Source organism: Lactuca serriola, chromosome 2 (assembly GCF_051521515.1).
Source record: "Lactuca serriola cultivar US96UC23 chromosome 2, Lser_US96UC23_V15, whole genome shotgun sequence".
NCBI classification, from domain to species: domain Eukaryota; kingdom Viridiplantae; phylum Streptophyta; class Magnoliopsida; order Asterales; family Asteraceae; genus Lactuca; species Lactuca serriola.
Window position 1 is genome coordinate 79,886,107 of NC_136409.1, and position 14,291 is coordinate 79,900,397.

General features: G+C 35.8%; 1 protein-coding gene across 3 annotated transcripts; it reads right to left on the minus strand.

The window, feature by feature from the left end:
- Positions 1-9,069: 9,069 nt before the first annotated feature.
- LOC145086448 (las1-like family protein) lies at positions 9,070-13,790 on the minus strand. Of its 3 annotated transcripts, none has more exons than XM_079024207.1 (10): positions 13,475-13,790; positions 13,178-13,381; positions 13,004-13,095; positions 12,827-12,898; positions 12,643-12,749; positions 12,493-12,548; positions 11,861-12,035; positions 11,457-11,540; positions 10,261-10,506; positions 9,070-10,155 (listed from the first exon to the last, which is right to left on the minus strand). In XM_079024207.1, exons 2-10 carry the CDS (start codon positions 13,340-13,342, stop codon positions 9,335-9,337), a joined length of 1,818 nt encoding a protein of 605 aa, XP_078880333.1. In that variant the 5' UTR covers positions 13,343-13,381; positions 13,475-13,790; the 3' UTR covers positions 9,070-9,334. The 3 variants fall into 3 exon arrangements, with proteins under 3 accessions (XP_078880333.1, XP_078880332.1, XP_078880334.1); XM_079024206.1 differs by having other exon boundaries at positions 9,070-10,158; positions 13,475-13,789; XM_079024208.1 differs by lacking the exon at positions 11,457-11,540 and having other exon boundaries at positions 9,070-10,158; positions 13,475-13,789.
- Positions 13,791-14,291: the final 501 nt, after the last annotated feature.

A 14,291-nucleotide genomic window follows, 5' to 3' on the forward strand; every position in this document is an offset into this window, starting at 1 on the left:
GTTTAGATTGTTTCGGCTAAAAATCACTTCATCGTAAATTCACTATTTACGTCACGTTGTGTCGTGCCGGTTCTGTCGCGAAACTTCGACAGGTCATAACTTTTTCGTTATAACTCGGATTTCAGTATTCTTTATATATCCGGAATCCTTGTCACGACCACTACAACTTAGCTAAGATTATTCATTCTAAATAATCTTCTATCAAAAAGTTATTTTTGATGCTTATCGTCTCTAAATTAACTATCCCTAATCTACGGGCATTACAAAGGAGGGTGAAGGTGGCGGCTTAATGAAGCCGATTAGGATTAGGGTTTAGAGGGTGACGGGTTTATATACCCCGACCCCATAAATGTCATTCCATAATAACGCATTTGGTCCTTCCTTCTCCCTTTTCTTTCAATTTCGATCCAAAATTTACCATTTCTACCATGACTTCAAAAATCCCTTTCAAATCCAATCCGTAATTCACCCAATAACCCCTACCTCTACAAATCCTTTTCAACATAGGTCCAAAATTTACTCTTTAGCTCCTGTTTCCATAAATCCTTTCATATTAAGTCCAAATGATACCAAATACCCCCTGACTATTGAAAATCTTTACAAATAAGTCCCTAAATTACACTTTAACCCCCAGAGTTTCAAATCTTGACATTTGGCTCCCCGAAATCAACACCTAGCTAATTATTATTTGATTTTGGGATATAATAGTATAAAGTTACCTCTCGGGGTTCTGATTTTATTATTTAATTATCCCATTTTAAACGGAATGTTACAGCGTGGAGTCTTTCCTAGATTTTGACTATCTTCTTTGTAGTCTCGTGTGTTATTTTAGGCCTAGTGCGTAGAGTGTCACCCGCATGCTTGCTTGCCAACTAAATATCTCCCACTTCTGCCCAACACAACAATAATCTACACTTTCGCCCATAAAGAGCCTCAAATGGTGCAGCCTTTATGTTGGTATGATAGTTGTTATTGTAGGAGAATTCTACAAGTGGAAGATGAGTATCCCAAGCATTCCTAAAATCAATTACACAAGATCGTAACATATCCACCAAAGTGTGGATTGTTCGTTCACTATGCCCATTAGTCTATGGATGGTAAGCAGTGCTCATATCTAATCGCGTTCCCATGGATTTTTGCAATGACTGCCAAATCTCGATGTAAAACTACTATCTCTATCTGAGATGATAGAAATAGGCACTCCGTGAAGCCTGACAATTTCCTTGAGATAAGTTCTTGTCAATTTTTCCATCTTATCAGTTCCCTTGATTGGCAGGAAGTGGGGGAACTTTGTCAATGTCACAACTAGGAATTTGATGCCTTGTAAACATTAAACAATGATAACAAATGCGAGCCAACAATGTGAAAGCATGTATGATGCTTATTCAATAACAACAAAACTTCATCAAATACTTCATTCAAGCACTAGAAATAGTCAACAAAGAATTGGAAAACCCTTGAAATCCCGGTTTAAGTCCATTTTGGACTAGGAATTTCTTATTGGGCCTAATAGACCAATAAGTTTCCAATTTAACTATCTTGAACCTAGGACTCTCAAATGGGCCCTAATTGGACCCATATACATGAAACTTAATATTTTGGGCCTTATAAGCCTAAAATGAACTAGGTTATCTTTAATGGGCCTTATTGGACCATAACAAATTTAAAATTAGCCCTAATAGGTCATAAAAATAATTCTTTGATTTTTGTTGGGCCAAAAATCATCTAACTTAACCATAAAATGGGCTTAAGCATACAAGGCCCAATTATTTTTCCCACCCCTCTCCATTCTCGGCCCAAACCACAAAAGAAAGGAAGGGTTGACTTCTATTGCCACCTCTTTATTATCCCTAGGACTTCAATGCTTATAACTCATATTTCCATGCAACCATTTCATCAAAGTCTCTCTTTCCCTCTCTCTTTCTATCCTCGGACGAAGACACAAGGGAACACACACACACCTCACAAAAATTCTCTCTAAACCACTCTCAATATCATCTTCTTCTCCTTTGAAGATCTCGAAATTTTGGCTTGAAATCTAAGGATTTTCATCAAGTGGTTCACATCTTTGGTAAGTTATTTCTTTGATTCATAACATATCTTCTTCATTTTACCAACAATCTCTCTTATCTCATACAAAATCATGATCACTCTCTTAGAAATCATCTAAGTTCGAGATTTACCAAGAGGACTTGCTAGGATCGAAACTTTCTTCATTTCTCTCTTCAAAACCAAAACCACATCTCAAGGTGAGCTTCATACCCCTCTCTTTTCGGTTTTCATGTGTTTTATGGCGGAGAATACAAGAAAATGTGTAGATCTATTTGTATGTGTATGCTATGTGTGATTTTATGCATGTATGTGTATTTTTATGCGTTTTTGTGATAAACATGTAACTAAAAAGGGGTGAATCTCGCGATCTATGATATGAGAAGGGAAACAAACATAATCTAAGTTATTTTACACTAATCAAGTCAAGAATAATAACTTATAAGATTATGATAAACATATTTCAACATAAAAACCCATTTTTGGGCTTAAAATGTCAAATATACAAAACTAGGGTTAAGAATGGCCAAGTCACTATTTCTTAAGGGCCAAAAGAGTCAAAACAGTTTCCATAATTGTTCTTCTGAATAATAAAATTTTCAAAGGACTTGAAATGTAAATTTTTAGCTTAATGGGCTAATTTTGGGCTTTTTGGCCCAATAAGCCTAAAATTGCGAAAAATGACAATTTAAGGGGCTGAAATGAAACTTTCTTCAAAACAGGGGATAAATAGCATAATAAAACTATTTCAAGGCTCAAAAATGCTTTTCACTACCAAAAAGGATCAAAAATGTAAAGTTTTTGGATTTTGGGCCAAAACTGTAAAAGTTGCGAAAATAGGGTTTTAACGGAGAAATACCATTCTGGAAGGGCTGAATCTGTTAACAAAATAAATTTTCGGTTAAAACTATCTTTTCAACAAATTTATGATGCAAAAGTGTCAAGAAAATGTTTTAAGGACTAAAAATGAAATTCTTTTATATAAATGACTAAAATTTTTATTTTTATAAAAGGAAAGGTAGTGAAAAGGTCAAACTTCTCCTTTTAAACAAATTAATTCATTAAGTCAAAATACAAAATCCACGACTACCGACAAAACGGAAAACGAATACACGTTTAACTCCAAATATCGTTATAAACGAATCGATTCGGTCTCGAATCAATACAAAAACAACAAACGTTAAATCAAACACTTCAACAGATATGCGATAACTACGATGAGTAAACTTACAAACTTTGGGCTTGAAAGTTCCAAATCATGCTTGTTGGATCTTGTAAGTCCATCAAAATGATCTTTAGGCCCAAAGGGATAACGCTTATATGTTATTGGGCCTCCTATGACCCAATTCCGTGTAAAGGGACTTTCAATAGCTTTTATGTGCTATTGGGCCCTAGTGGCCCATTAGTAAGGCTAGTAAGGTCAAAGTAATCAAATGCGAGTTGGACCATCGTGTCTTTCGCATCCCCGACAGCCTAAGGTACTTACGATAGTAGCAAGACATAGTGCTCCTCTTCTCTTCGTTCGCTAAGGCTTATGAGAAATCAAAGTAGACGGAATTAGGACGATATTCAAGGTGGAGTAATCAATATTCATTCAATATGACGATACAAAAATTAGTAATCACGAATACCTTTCGAAATCGGAAAACATCGGGTTTTCCGGGGAATTCAATACTACTCGCTCGAAATTTTTATAACTATAATACAAAATACCCTTCATATATATGGTTTTGAAATCATTCATGCATCAACTTATGGATCTTCACACTTTTATAAACAAAAGTCTTTTCAGAAATTATCAGATTTTCTGGGTTTTACAAACTACACAAATCATTTTATCACAACATTGCTTATGAACTCACCAACATTTCATATGTTGACGTTTTTCCAAAATAACTTGTATTCTCAGGTAACAGGTAAGCGGAAGGGTAATATGAAGTAATGTTAGGATGTTATGTTGTTGAAAACACTCAAACAATTTACGTTATGAATGTGTAATGTTAAAACAATGTACTTGATGTGAACAATTCCAGTTGTAATATACTGATGCATGGTGATGTTTATGTTATGATTCATGTATATTCATTGTGATGATATTCAATTAAAGTCACGCGAGCCCTCGGACATTTCCGCCGTCTGGTTCGGGGGTGTGACAGTCAACCTGTCGACCACTACCCAGATGGTGTCATAACCACTAGGCGTCTTAGGTAGCTTCATGATAAAATCCATTGGGATTTGCTCCCACTTCCACTTAGGAATCTCAGGTTGTTGGAGTAATGCTGATGGCTTCTGATGCTCCGCTTTCACCTTAGAAAATGTTAAGCACGTGCCCATGTAAGTGGCAATCTCGGCTTTCATGTTAGGCCACCAATACAATTTCTTCAAATCTGCATACATCTTGACTGATCCCGGGTGGACAGAGTACCTCGTTTTATGAGCTTCGTCCAAGACTAAGCTTCGGATGTCGCCAAACTTTGTCTTCCACATGTTGTCCATGAGATATCGAGTCCCATAAGTTCTTAGTTCAAACTGTTTAGTCATCCCTCTTACCAATTCTTCTGCAATGTTTTCTTCTTTCAGAGCTTGAAGATGAGCTATTTAAATATGAGCGACAAAATTGGAAAGGATTTTCATGGTCAGAGCCCTTACTCGACAAGGTTTCACACTTTCTTTACGGATCAACGCGTCCGCCAAAACATTTGCCTTGCCCTGATGATACCGAATCTCATATTCATAGTCATTTAGTAACTCGATCCACCTTCGATGTCTCATGTTTAATTCTTTCTTTATCAAATATGTGTTGAAGACTTGTGGTTAGTGTAAATAATAAACTTCGTGTCGTATAAATAATATCTCCATATCTTTAATGAAAAAACTACCGCTCCCAACTCAAGATCATGGGTCGTATAGTTGTTTTCATGGGTCTTGAGTTGTCGTGAAGCATATGCGGTCACCTTTTCTCTCTGCATTAACACACACCCCAATCCTTGAATTGATGCATCGCAATATATGACAAAATCATATGTTCGTTCGGGTAAAAATAGGATTGGTGCACTACACAACATTTGTGTCAACTTTTGGAATGCAGTTTCCTGCTTATCACCCCTAATAAAATTTTATGTCTTTTTGTGTTAGAGCAGTGAGAGGCTTCGCGATCTTTGAGGATTTTTCAATAAATCTCTAGTAGTAGCCCGCAACGCCTAAAAACTGGCACAACTCCGTTGGCGTTTTTTGTGCCTCCCAATTCTTGATCGCTTCGATTTTTGTAGGGTCTACATGAATTCCTTTATTGCTTACAATGTGCCCCAAAAATTGTACTTGTGTAATCCAAAATTTACATTTAGAGAATTTGGCGTACAACTTCTCTTTCCTCAGCAATTCTAAGATTAACAGCAAGTGTTGTCCATGCTCTTCCTTAGTTTGTGAGTAGATCAGAATATCATCAATAAATTCTATCACAAACTTGTCTAAATATGGTTTACAGACTCGATCATGAGATCCATGAATACTGATGGGGCATTAGTCATCCCAAAAGGCATGACCAAAAACTCCTAATGGTCGTATCGGGTCCTGAATGCAGTCTTTGGTAAATCTTCTTCTAGTATCTTGAGTTGATGGTACCCAAATCTTAGATCTATCTTTAAGTAATAACTAGATACTTGTAGTTGGTCAAACAAATCATCAATTCTAGGGAGGGTTACTAGTTCTTGATGGTCAGTTTGTTTAGCTCTCTATAGTCGATGCACATTCGGAACGACCCATGTTTCTTTTTGACAAAAAATATTGGCACTCGCCAAGGCGAAAAACTTGGCCTGGTGAAGCCCTTGTCAAGAAGTTCTTGTAGTTGGATCGAGAGTTTCTCCATCTCGGACGGAACCAATCTATAGGGTGCTTTAGTTATTGCCATTGCTCTGGGGATTAGGTCAATTCTAAACTCGGCCTGTCTGGTTAGTGGTAGCCCTTGTAAATCTTCTGGGAAAACGTCAAGGTATTCACATACCTGAGGTATATTCTTGATTTCATTCACTTTACTCTTCTTATCTACTATAGGAGCCAAAAAGGCATATCAATTCTTGTGTAGATATTTCCGAGCTTTTGTACAAGACACGAGTTTGAGATTTTACCTGACTTGGCACCATAAATGGTCAGGGTTTCTCAATCAGGTAAAGGTAGCCTTACCACTTTCTCGTAACACATGATCTCTGGATGGTGAGGAGATAGTCAATCCATACCAATCATGATGTAGAAGCTCCCAATTGGCATTGGTATAAGGTCGACTTGGAATGTGTGGCCGTTCAATGTTAGAAGCCAGTTTCTTAGGATTTCAGTAGTACTTTCTATTTTGCCATTTGCTACTTTTACCTCATACGCTACATCTAATTTGTTGGAATCGTGGTTCAATAGTTGTTTAGATATCGGTGTTATAAAACTCTTATAAGCTTCGGAGTCAAATAAAACTGTAGCATAAAGGTGATTGATGAGGAACATACCAATAACCACTGAAGGATCTTGAATCTTTTCCTTGCTTCCAATAACAAATGCCCGTCCACGAGCCCTACACCGGTATTTTTCAATTTCGGGCAGTTATGTTTGAAAAGTCCCAATCCACCACATTCGTAACAATTTCTACCACCATTTCCACTTGAACTTGCATTCATCTGGGTGCTCCTCGCAGTTGGCCCTGTGTTTTTGCAATAACCAATCGTGTGCCCAAACTTTTTGCATTTGGAGTAGAAATAACATTCACCAAGATGATGTTTGAGGCACTTGTTGCATTGTGGGTATATACCAGTATTGTTTGACCGATGAACTGGGGTTGGACTGGCTATCGTAGTTGTTGCGTACATAGTTCCATTCCCTTGTTTCTTCCTCATTATATGTTTGCCTAAAATCCCAACCTCCGGTCTTGCGCTTGTTGGTTTCAGACTTGGAAGTTTCAAGCTTAGTACTCACTGTTCCCCGACTGAGCTCATTCTTAACCAAACGGTTTGCCAAGTTTCTATCGCTTTCATAATTTGTTGATTGTGACCCCATCACTATTCCCTTACTTATGGCACCAAATCCCAAACATAATGCTCTATATTTTTGTATTCTGGGGTTACTAGAGTCGGGTATAGTAGTGAAAGGTCATTAAACCTGGTTGTGTAAGTCTTGATATCCAGGCCTTTCATTTTCAGATTCTATAGTTCTTGTTCCAAGGCTTGAACTTCATCCCTTGGGCAGTATACTTCCTCCAACATTATTTTCAGTTCTCCCCATGTTAATGAGTTTGTAGGATAATGCCCAGAGTTTTCACTTGGTCATTCCACCAAGTGAGGGTTAAATACATAAGTGTACACACAGCAAACCAGACCTAGCAGTCATCGGGACATAAACTTATTCAGAAGACGGATTCCATCTTCTCAATCTATCTTGTCAGACCAATTATGCCCTAATTCCCATAGAAATTTTTGGGTTTGTAGTTCATGAAATCTATATAACTGCAAGATCTTTGCGGCCCTCTAACATCTCCTCGAGAGCTACTACCACAACCGTTTCCATTCATTTCATCTCCCACTCCAGATGCAGCATTTCGAATTGCTTCTGCTTATGCTTATGTTAGGGCAATGACAAGGCGATCAGCTATTATTTGTTCTAATGTTGTTGCGTTCATAGGCAATCCTGGTTCAGTTGGTGGTTGCTGATCAGACGGGGTCTGTGCTTCCATTACTGGGACTACTCTTGTCCTTGGCCGCCCTCTTCGAGGTTGTCTAGTTTTTGTTTCGGGAATTGATGTCTGGTTAGGATGCAATATAGTACGTCTTCTTCATGGAGTCATCTAAACGTCTTTCTATATCATTTTATACTTTCCATCTAAGTTATAAACTAGTTTTTACCGAACAATATTACTTTGTTCGTTGCTAACTAGTTTGTCATTAGTTTTTCAACCAAAAGCTAGTTTTTCGGCTAGTATGCCAAATGTAACCGAACAATATTCCTTGTAACTCAGGTGCTGTTTGTTTTTCCGAAGCGAAAATGTCTAATGTCTGCGGACCACCTCTGCAATCCTCTATAGCAGAAGAGGTAGAACAAAAGACTACAACATTTAATAAAAAGTCTGTTTGTTTTTTAACGTCTGCAAACTGTTGCAGTAAGTTAAAGTAAGGCGCGAAGTGGTTTGAAGCAGTTGGTTTAGTGATGCGTCACGCAGCACACGCACAGCAGTTTTTAAGCCTTATTTGGTCGACATACCTCATTTCTTTTCGAACCCAACTTATCGGTTAGTTTATCAAATATTACTTTGTGAGCTCTAGTTACTAACTAGCTTATCTGGCAAAAGCTTTCAGATTTTTTTCAACGGAAGGCTAGTTTTTCAACTAGAAATAGAGCCAAAGTATCTCCAACAACAAAGGTATAAACTCTCCTATCAACTTCAATCTAATCACATATGGAAGCTTTCTAACTGCCTATATTGAGCATAAACACATAGGATTGTATTCCTCATATTTCGAACAATCGTCTCATCTATAAGCCTCTATGCCCTTTTGAAGCGTTTCTTTGATACATATCCACAAACCATTATATTCCACGTGATAACATCATTCAAACACGAGTCTTCCAATATCCATCTTTTCTACATTTGATGAACATGTCCAAGAAAGTTCTTTTGACACACTTATTCCCTTCAAACCCAATGGTCGTCATGTAATCATACAACACATCCTTCCCTATCGGATAATCCTTGACTTGAGCAGTCTTAAAACATTTTTTTTCATCAATCATCAAATAGAACAAACTAATTGTCTCTTTGTAATCACCCGGAGTAATCAACATATTTCTCTCTGACATTTTATCAAACAAACTGTGTTTTATCCAATACCACCTACCATGCAATATAATTCCAATAGCCGACTCCCAAGAATCTTGCAAAAACTCGACAACAGAAACAATCATGTCCATGAGCTTGTGAACCTATAAATTAAACAGAATAAATATACTATTAACCAATCAAAATTTAACGAAGGATTGAGCACATTGATATAGGTTGGTTTGTAGTTCACTATAAAGCAATCAAAAGTTACCAAATAAATATACCTAACTATTACAACCGAATCAAATTCAAACATTATCTCCTACAAACCGTTATCACGGATAGTTATCTGATTTTAAACACTTACCATCCAAAACCTTCTTTTGTGATCAAAACTGATTCCATGATTATGTTAAACACCAAGCCAAAATCCTATTCTTTTCCACCAAACATTCAAAAATATTATTACATAAACAAAACCAAAATTTGTTAACACTAAACCAAAATCCTAACAGACGAAGCAATGTTAACCACTTCATCATGTGTAACCCTCTTCCACACTCCACCAATCATCAACCGGTTCTCTACACCTCCCAAAACTCCAACTCCATCATCGTCTTCTTCTTCACTCATTTTAACTTTCTTAACAACGGAATCATCCAAATCTCCAACCGAACAATCGGCTTCCCTCTTTCCTTCTCCTTCTCCCCCTTTCTCATTCCATTCCACTAACACCCTCTGTTCTTCACAACCACCAACAATCTCAAGAACCGGAACAACACCCGAAGAACCAAAATCCGAAGGCAACATCCCAATAGGACACGGCCTCCACGATTTCACCACATTCCATCTCCCACCCTTCTTTCCATTCTCCCCGATTTTCAATTCATTTTTCCGTGATAATTTCCGTTTAATCAACTCAAACTTATTAGCGGCTTCACGAATGGATTCCTCTTCCTGGTCGTAAAAGCAGCCGGAATCGGAATACGTGATTCCGGTGTTTGATGTATGTAAAGATGCTAATTTTTTTAGTTTTTCAATTAAAGTGTTGTTAGCGGTGGTTTGTGCGAGAATTGAGGTGGCGGTTGTTAGGTGGGTGTTGCCGAGTGAAGGGACAAGGAGACATTTGCGTAGGAGATCCATGAGAGCGGACTTTGGGAGACTTTTGTCTTTTGAGGTTCCGGAAGTTTCTAGAAACGTGAGTTTCCGGAGAGAATTGTTTAGATCTTTGAGGTTTCCGATAAGCCATGAGAATAAACGGGAAAGATTCTCGGTTTCATGGTATCGAGATTTGTTGTCTGGTTTTAGGTGTTCGCCTGCTATAATAATTAAAATATAAGAAATTGAAAAAAAAAATTAATGATTTAAAATATAATCTGTAAACACAGATTGTATCATAGTTGGAGATTAGATGAAGTTACCTGAGTCATGTGTTAGAGCATCTTGGGTCTCGATCATTTGAAGATTTGCTTTGAGAAGACTTAGAAGCATCTCAGGTACTTTATTTGACAGCTTCATAATTAGAGGCTTCCAATCATCAAGTGCCACATCAGCAGATTCCAGTGCCTTCAGCAAGAACTCCAACAAAATAGACACCACTTCTGAAGGGAAGGAAGAATATAACTTGATAACATTCTTCAGTGCCTTGGTTATATGTTTCTTAGAACCTTCAAGATATAAAGTACAAACAACCATCAACAAACATTCGAAATAAGGCAAATTGCAGAAAATAGGAAAGTAATTTATTCTTTTTTATGGGAAGTATAGTGCATTTAGCCAAGAATAATATTATTGTTTATAGTGAATAGGAAAGTAGGAAAGTAATTTATTCTTTTATTGGATATGGAACAAAAGTTTGACTTTTTTGCTTTTTTTCATCCCTAAATCACTTTTTGGTCATCCACCCTTTCGTCCATGGGCCATTAAATTTGAGCAAATGACCATTTTGCCCTTGTCTCTGTACTCTTCATCTCATTAATTTTTAAGAACCCTAAACTTCAAACCAAGTTCAAACTTCAAACAATCACATGTCTGTTTCTTTTAAACTCAAAGGCCTCACTAACTCTTCAATTCCTATCTCAAAAGCTATTTCCCCTTTTCCAATTTCCATCTCCAAACAGTAATTTAGGGCACCAAAAAGAAAAAATAAACTTTTGTATCTTATGCAAAAAAAGTGATATGGCATGTGGACAAAAACTTTAATCTACTCGATATATTATAAATTAGGAACCATAGAGGAAAACGCTTCTCCTCGTGCAATTTCATATTGTTGACAAAAAGAAAAAGAAAACATTTATTTAGTTTGAAATGGAGATCTGTTTATCAATATTTTAAGTTTCATAACTTTTAGGGCTAAATGCAAGAAATAGCAATGTACTTTCATTGATTTGTTTATAATAGCATCCTACTTTCATTTCTTCTTATTACAACACTTAACACTATACTTTAAAAAATCTACCCAAGTATAAAATTAAATGAAAGTACATTGCTATTTCTTGCCTTTAGCCCCAAAGGTTGAGAAAATCATATAAGTATTATTAGGAAAAAGAAGAACTAACAATTGAGCATACAAATACAATTCACAATGCAATGTAAATGTAGATGATGATGGCCTTGCCTGAAGGTTTAGAAGATTGAATCTTGACAGCCATAAGTGACAGAAACTTATTACGCCCGCATAGATGCTCATTATATTTGATGCCTAAGCCCAAATAAATAAAATAAATTTGTATTTCTTTCATTCCATAAACAAAAAAGAACTGAAATAGGTTAAAAAATTTGCACCCGTGTTTTATGCAACTGACTTAAATTATGCTATATCATGTTTCAATCAATTTAATTGGTTATACAAGGGTGCTTCTTTTTGACTTAATGCAAAAAGAACGACATAATAAAGAAAGTCAAGGAAATGAGGTTTTCCTCATTGAGTCCTAACTTTCAAATCCTTTTCAGAATTCATTTATCAAAGCAACACTTTATTCAGCCAACACGTGATGAGAAAAAATCAGAATGCATACTTACGTTTCCCTTTAACTACAGGAGACGATGATTTTGTAGCCTGCTTCACATCCAAACAGAAGGCTAATTCACGTATCTTAGACTTGATTTCTTTTCCAAAGTTTGTGTTTCTATCATTAGGATATGGAATTGCCATCTTTTGGGGCTCCCAATAATAAGCTTTCAACCAATCAAGAGCCTGAAATTGTGTACATCTGGTTAAACTTGAATGTAATGAGAACATTAAATACATAATAGGTTGTATAATCAAAGTTTAAAGTTGCTTGTTATATTCCAAAACAAACAACTAAATAAATAACTATAAGAGATATCAGTTAAATGCATTCTCTTGAATCGTTATCTTCCACTTTTAGGGCATGATTGGATGCGCATTTTGGAAGTGAATATCTAATTATTGCAGCTTGAAGTCATAATAATAAAGTCTTAATGATGGATATTCATATTTAGTTTTTGATTATTCGATTACTTAGGGGTCAAATAATCAGTTTCATACCTTTAGTTTGATTGTTAAATAGTAACTATCTTTCATTTTCTTTCACAAATCACAATAATGTCCTTTTTAGTCATTTTATCTATTAGTTCTAAAGATTAACATGAATTTGCTAAACAATCAAACAGCTGACTATTTGATATACCTTTGTAGATGCAAGGCGAACAAGCCTTAGTGAAGGAAGATCACGATGTGAACACTCTACAAGAAAAAAATAACGAATATCAATCAGCATACAAGGAGGGTATTCACGTCTTTTCTCCCATTGCATATTCAGCATATCTAAATTCCTTACCATGACGAATATCAATGAGCATACGAGGAATGCCAATTACATCAGCAGCCTCTCCAATTGAAACCTCATTCTTCTTCCGAGTCTTCTCCACAATACCATTCACTAACCTTCAATTTTATGTTTCAGTAAGTGCATTATATACTCCATAATCCATAATCCATCAAAATTATCAAGAAGTATTTACCTTATCATGGTCATACAATATAACATTGTCAACATATCATCTGCTAGTAAATCACTTTCAGGTAGACTATCCCTGAAGTGAACAAAACATATGCATAAATATTTGAGAAAACATCAAATCTCATACTAAAAGAATTCCATTTTTTAGCTTTGTTGGATGGAAAAAGGAAAAATGAACCTAAAGTAAGAATCCTTTTGTTGGATTTCAACAATGGAAGCAGTCACTTCAATTATTATAGGAAGGCATCCTCTGCTTCGCCAGGCAGATATCTGGTAAAAAAATGAAAGAAAAAACAAAAATAAATTCATTGCCATATGGTCAACATAGTCTTTTGTATATATGGATTCTTACTCTTCGAAGAGCCAAATCTATGGAGGCTGGGGAAGAAGAAAACAGAGATTCTCTCACGAAACTCCAATCATCCCAACTTATCCATGGTACCAACTTATAGTTTCCTTCTCCAAAAATCTCACTGCTTGTTGCTTCCTTAAACCCTAGCTCTAGCTGAGACTCCATGAAGATGGAGAATTTAGAAATATCGTGTACTTAATTGAACTGAAAAATAACCAAAAACGAAAAAATAATTCAGTCTTTAGTTTTTTTGTAACTTTATATGGATCAATTCAGCGACAATGATGAAAAACCTACAAGGATCGATGCGTAAGATAAGAGTAAGCAGAGAAGCTTCAAGAAGAGAGTAAGATAAAGTGAACTTTATCTCGTATTCTGAAAAATACTAAACAGGCATAGAAGAGAGTAAGAAGAGAAGCTTCAAGATGGTGACTGCTGGCCTAACGAGTTGAGAGCCGGCGGCGGAGAGGATCGATGCGTACGTCGCCGGTGCCGGAATGTTCAGCCGAAACCTGGCAAATGGATTAGTCGGGTCACAAATGGCACACGTAGAGTTTACAAGCTACAATGTTACATATTTTTGAAGCCCAAAATCGTTGGGTCCGAAATCAGAATTGACCTAATTTACCAGCAAAACTCATTAATCATTATACATGTATTTATGAAGTTGTTTGTCACTGTTTATTTAAATTTTATTTGTAAAAGTGTTTATTAGTTTTTTGGACGTTAAAACGAAGTTTATTAAAACGAAGTTTATTAAAACTGTATGTATTAGTTTTATTAAAAACTAGGTGTAAGGCCCATTTATTATATGGGTTAATTAAGAAAATTAAATATAAATGTTTAAATATTGAAGAACTTTGAATTAATAGGGAAATAAGAAAAATAACGAATTATAAAAATTGGTTTTTTAGTATTTTAAATTTAAATAAATAAACTAATAAACTTTAATTTGGAAATTTTGAAATAAGAAGGTATGCCTATTAATGAAATTGATATTCATTTATTACTACATTTATTGAAATTATTACACTAAAATATAATATGGAATTTATTAAAATAGAAAAAAAAAACTCATAAAATGACATGTGGAAAAGAAATTAATTCAAAATAA

Coding starts and splice junctions, on each gene's coding strand:
- LOC145086448 (XM_079024206.1), bottom strand. CDS start 13,342: ATGGAGTCTCAGCTAGAGCTAGGGTTTAAGGAAGCAACAAGCAGTGAG. Junction 13,096..13,177: donor TAGATTTGGCTCTTCGAAGA/GTAAGAATCCAT, acceptor TTTTTTTACCAG/ATATCTGCCTGGCGAAGCAG. Junction 11,541..11,860: donor TCCTGTAGTTAAAGGGAAAC/GTAAGTATGCAT, acceptor ATTTGGGCTTAG/GCATCAAATATAATGAGCAT.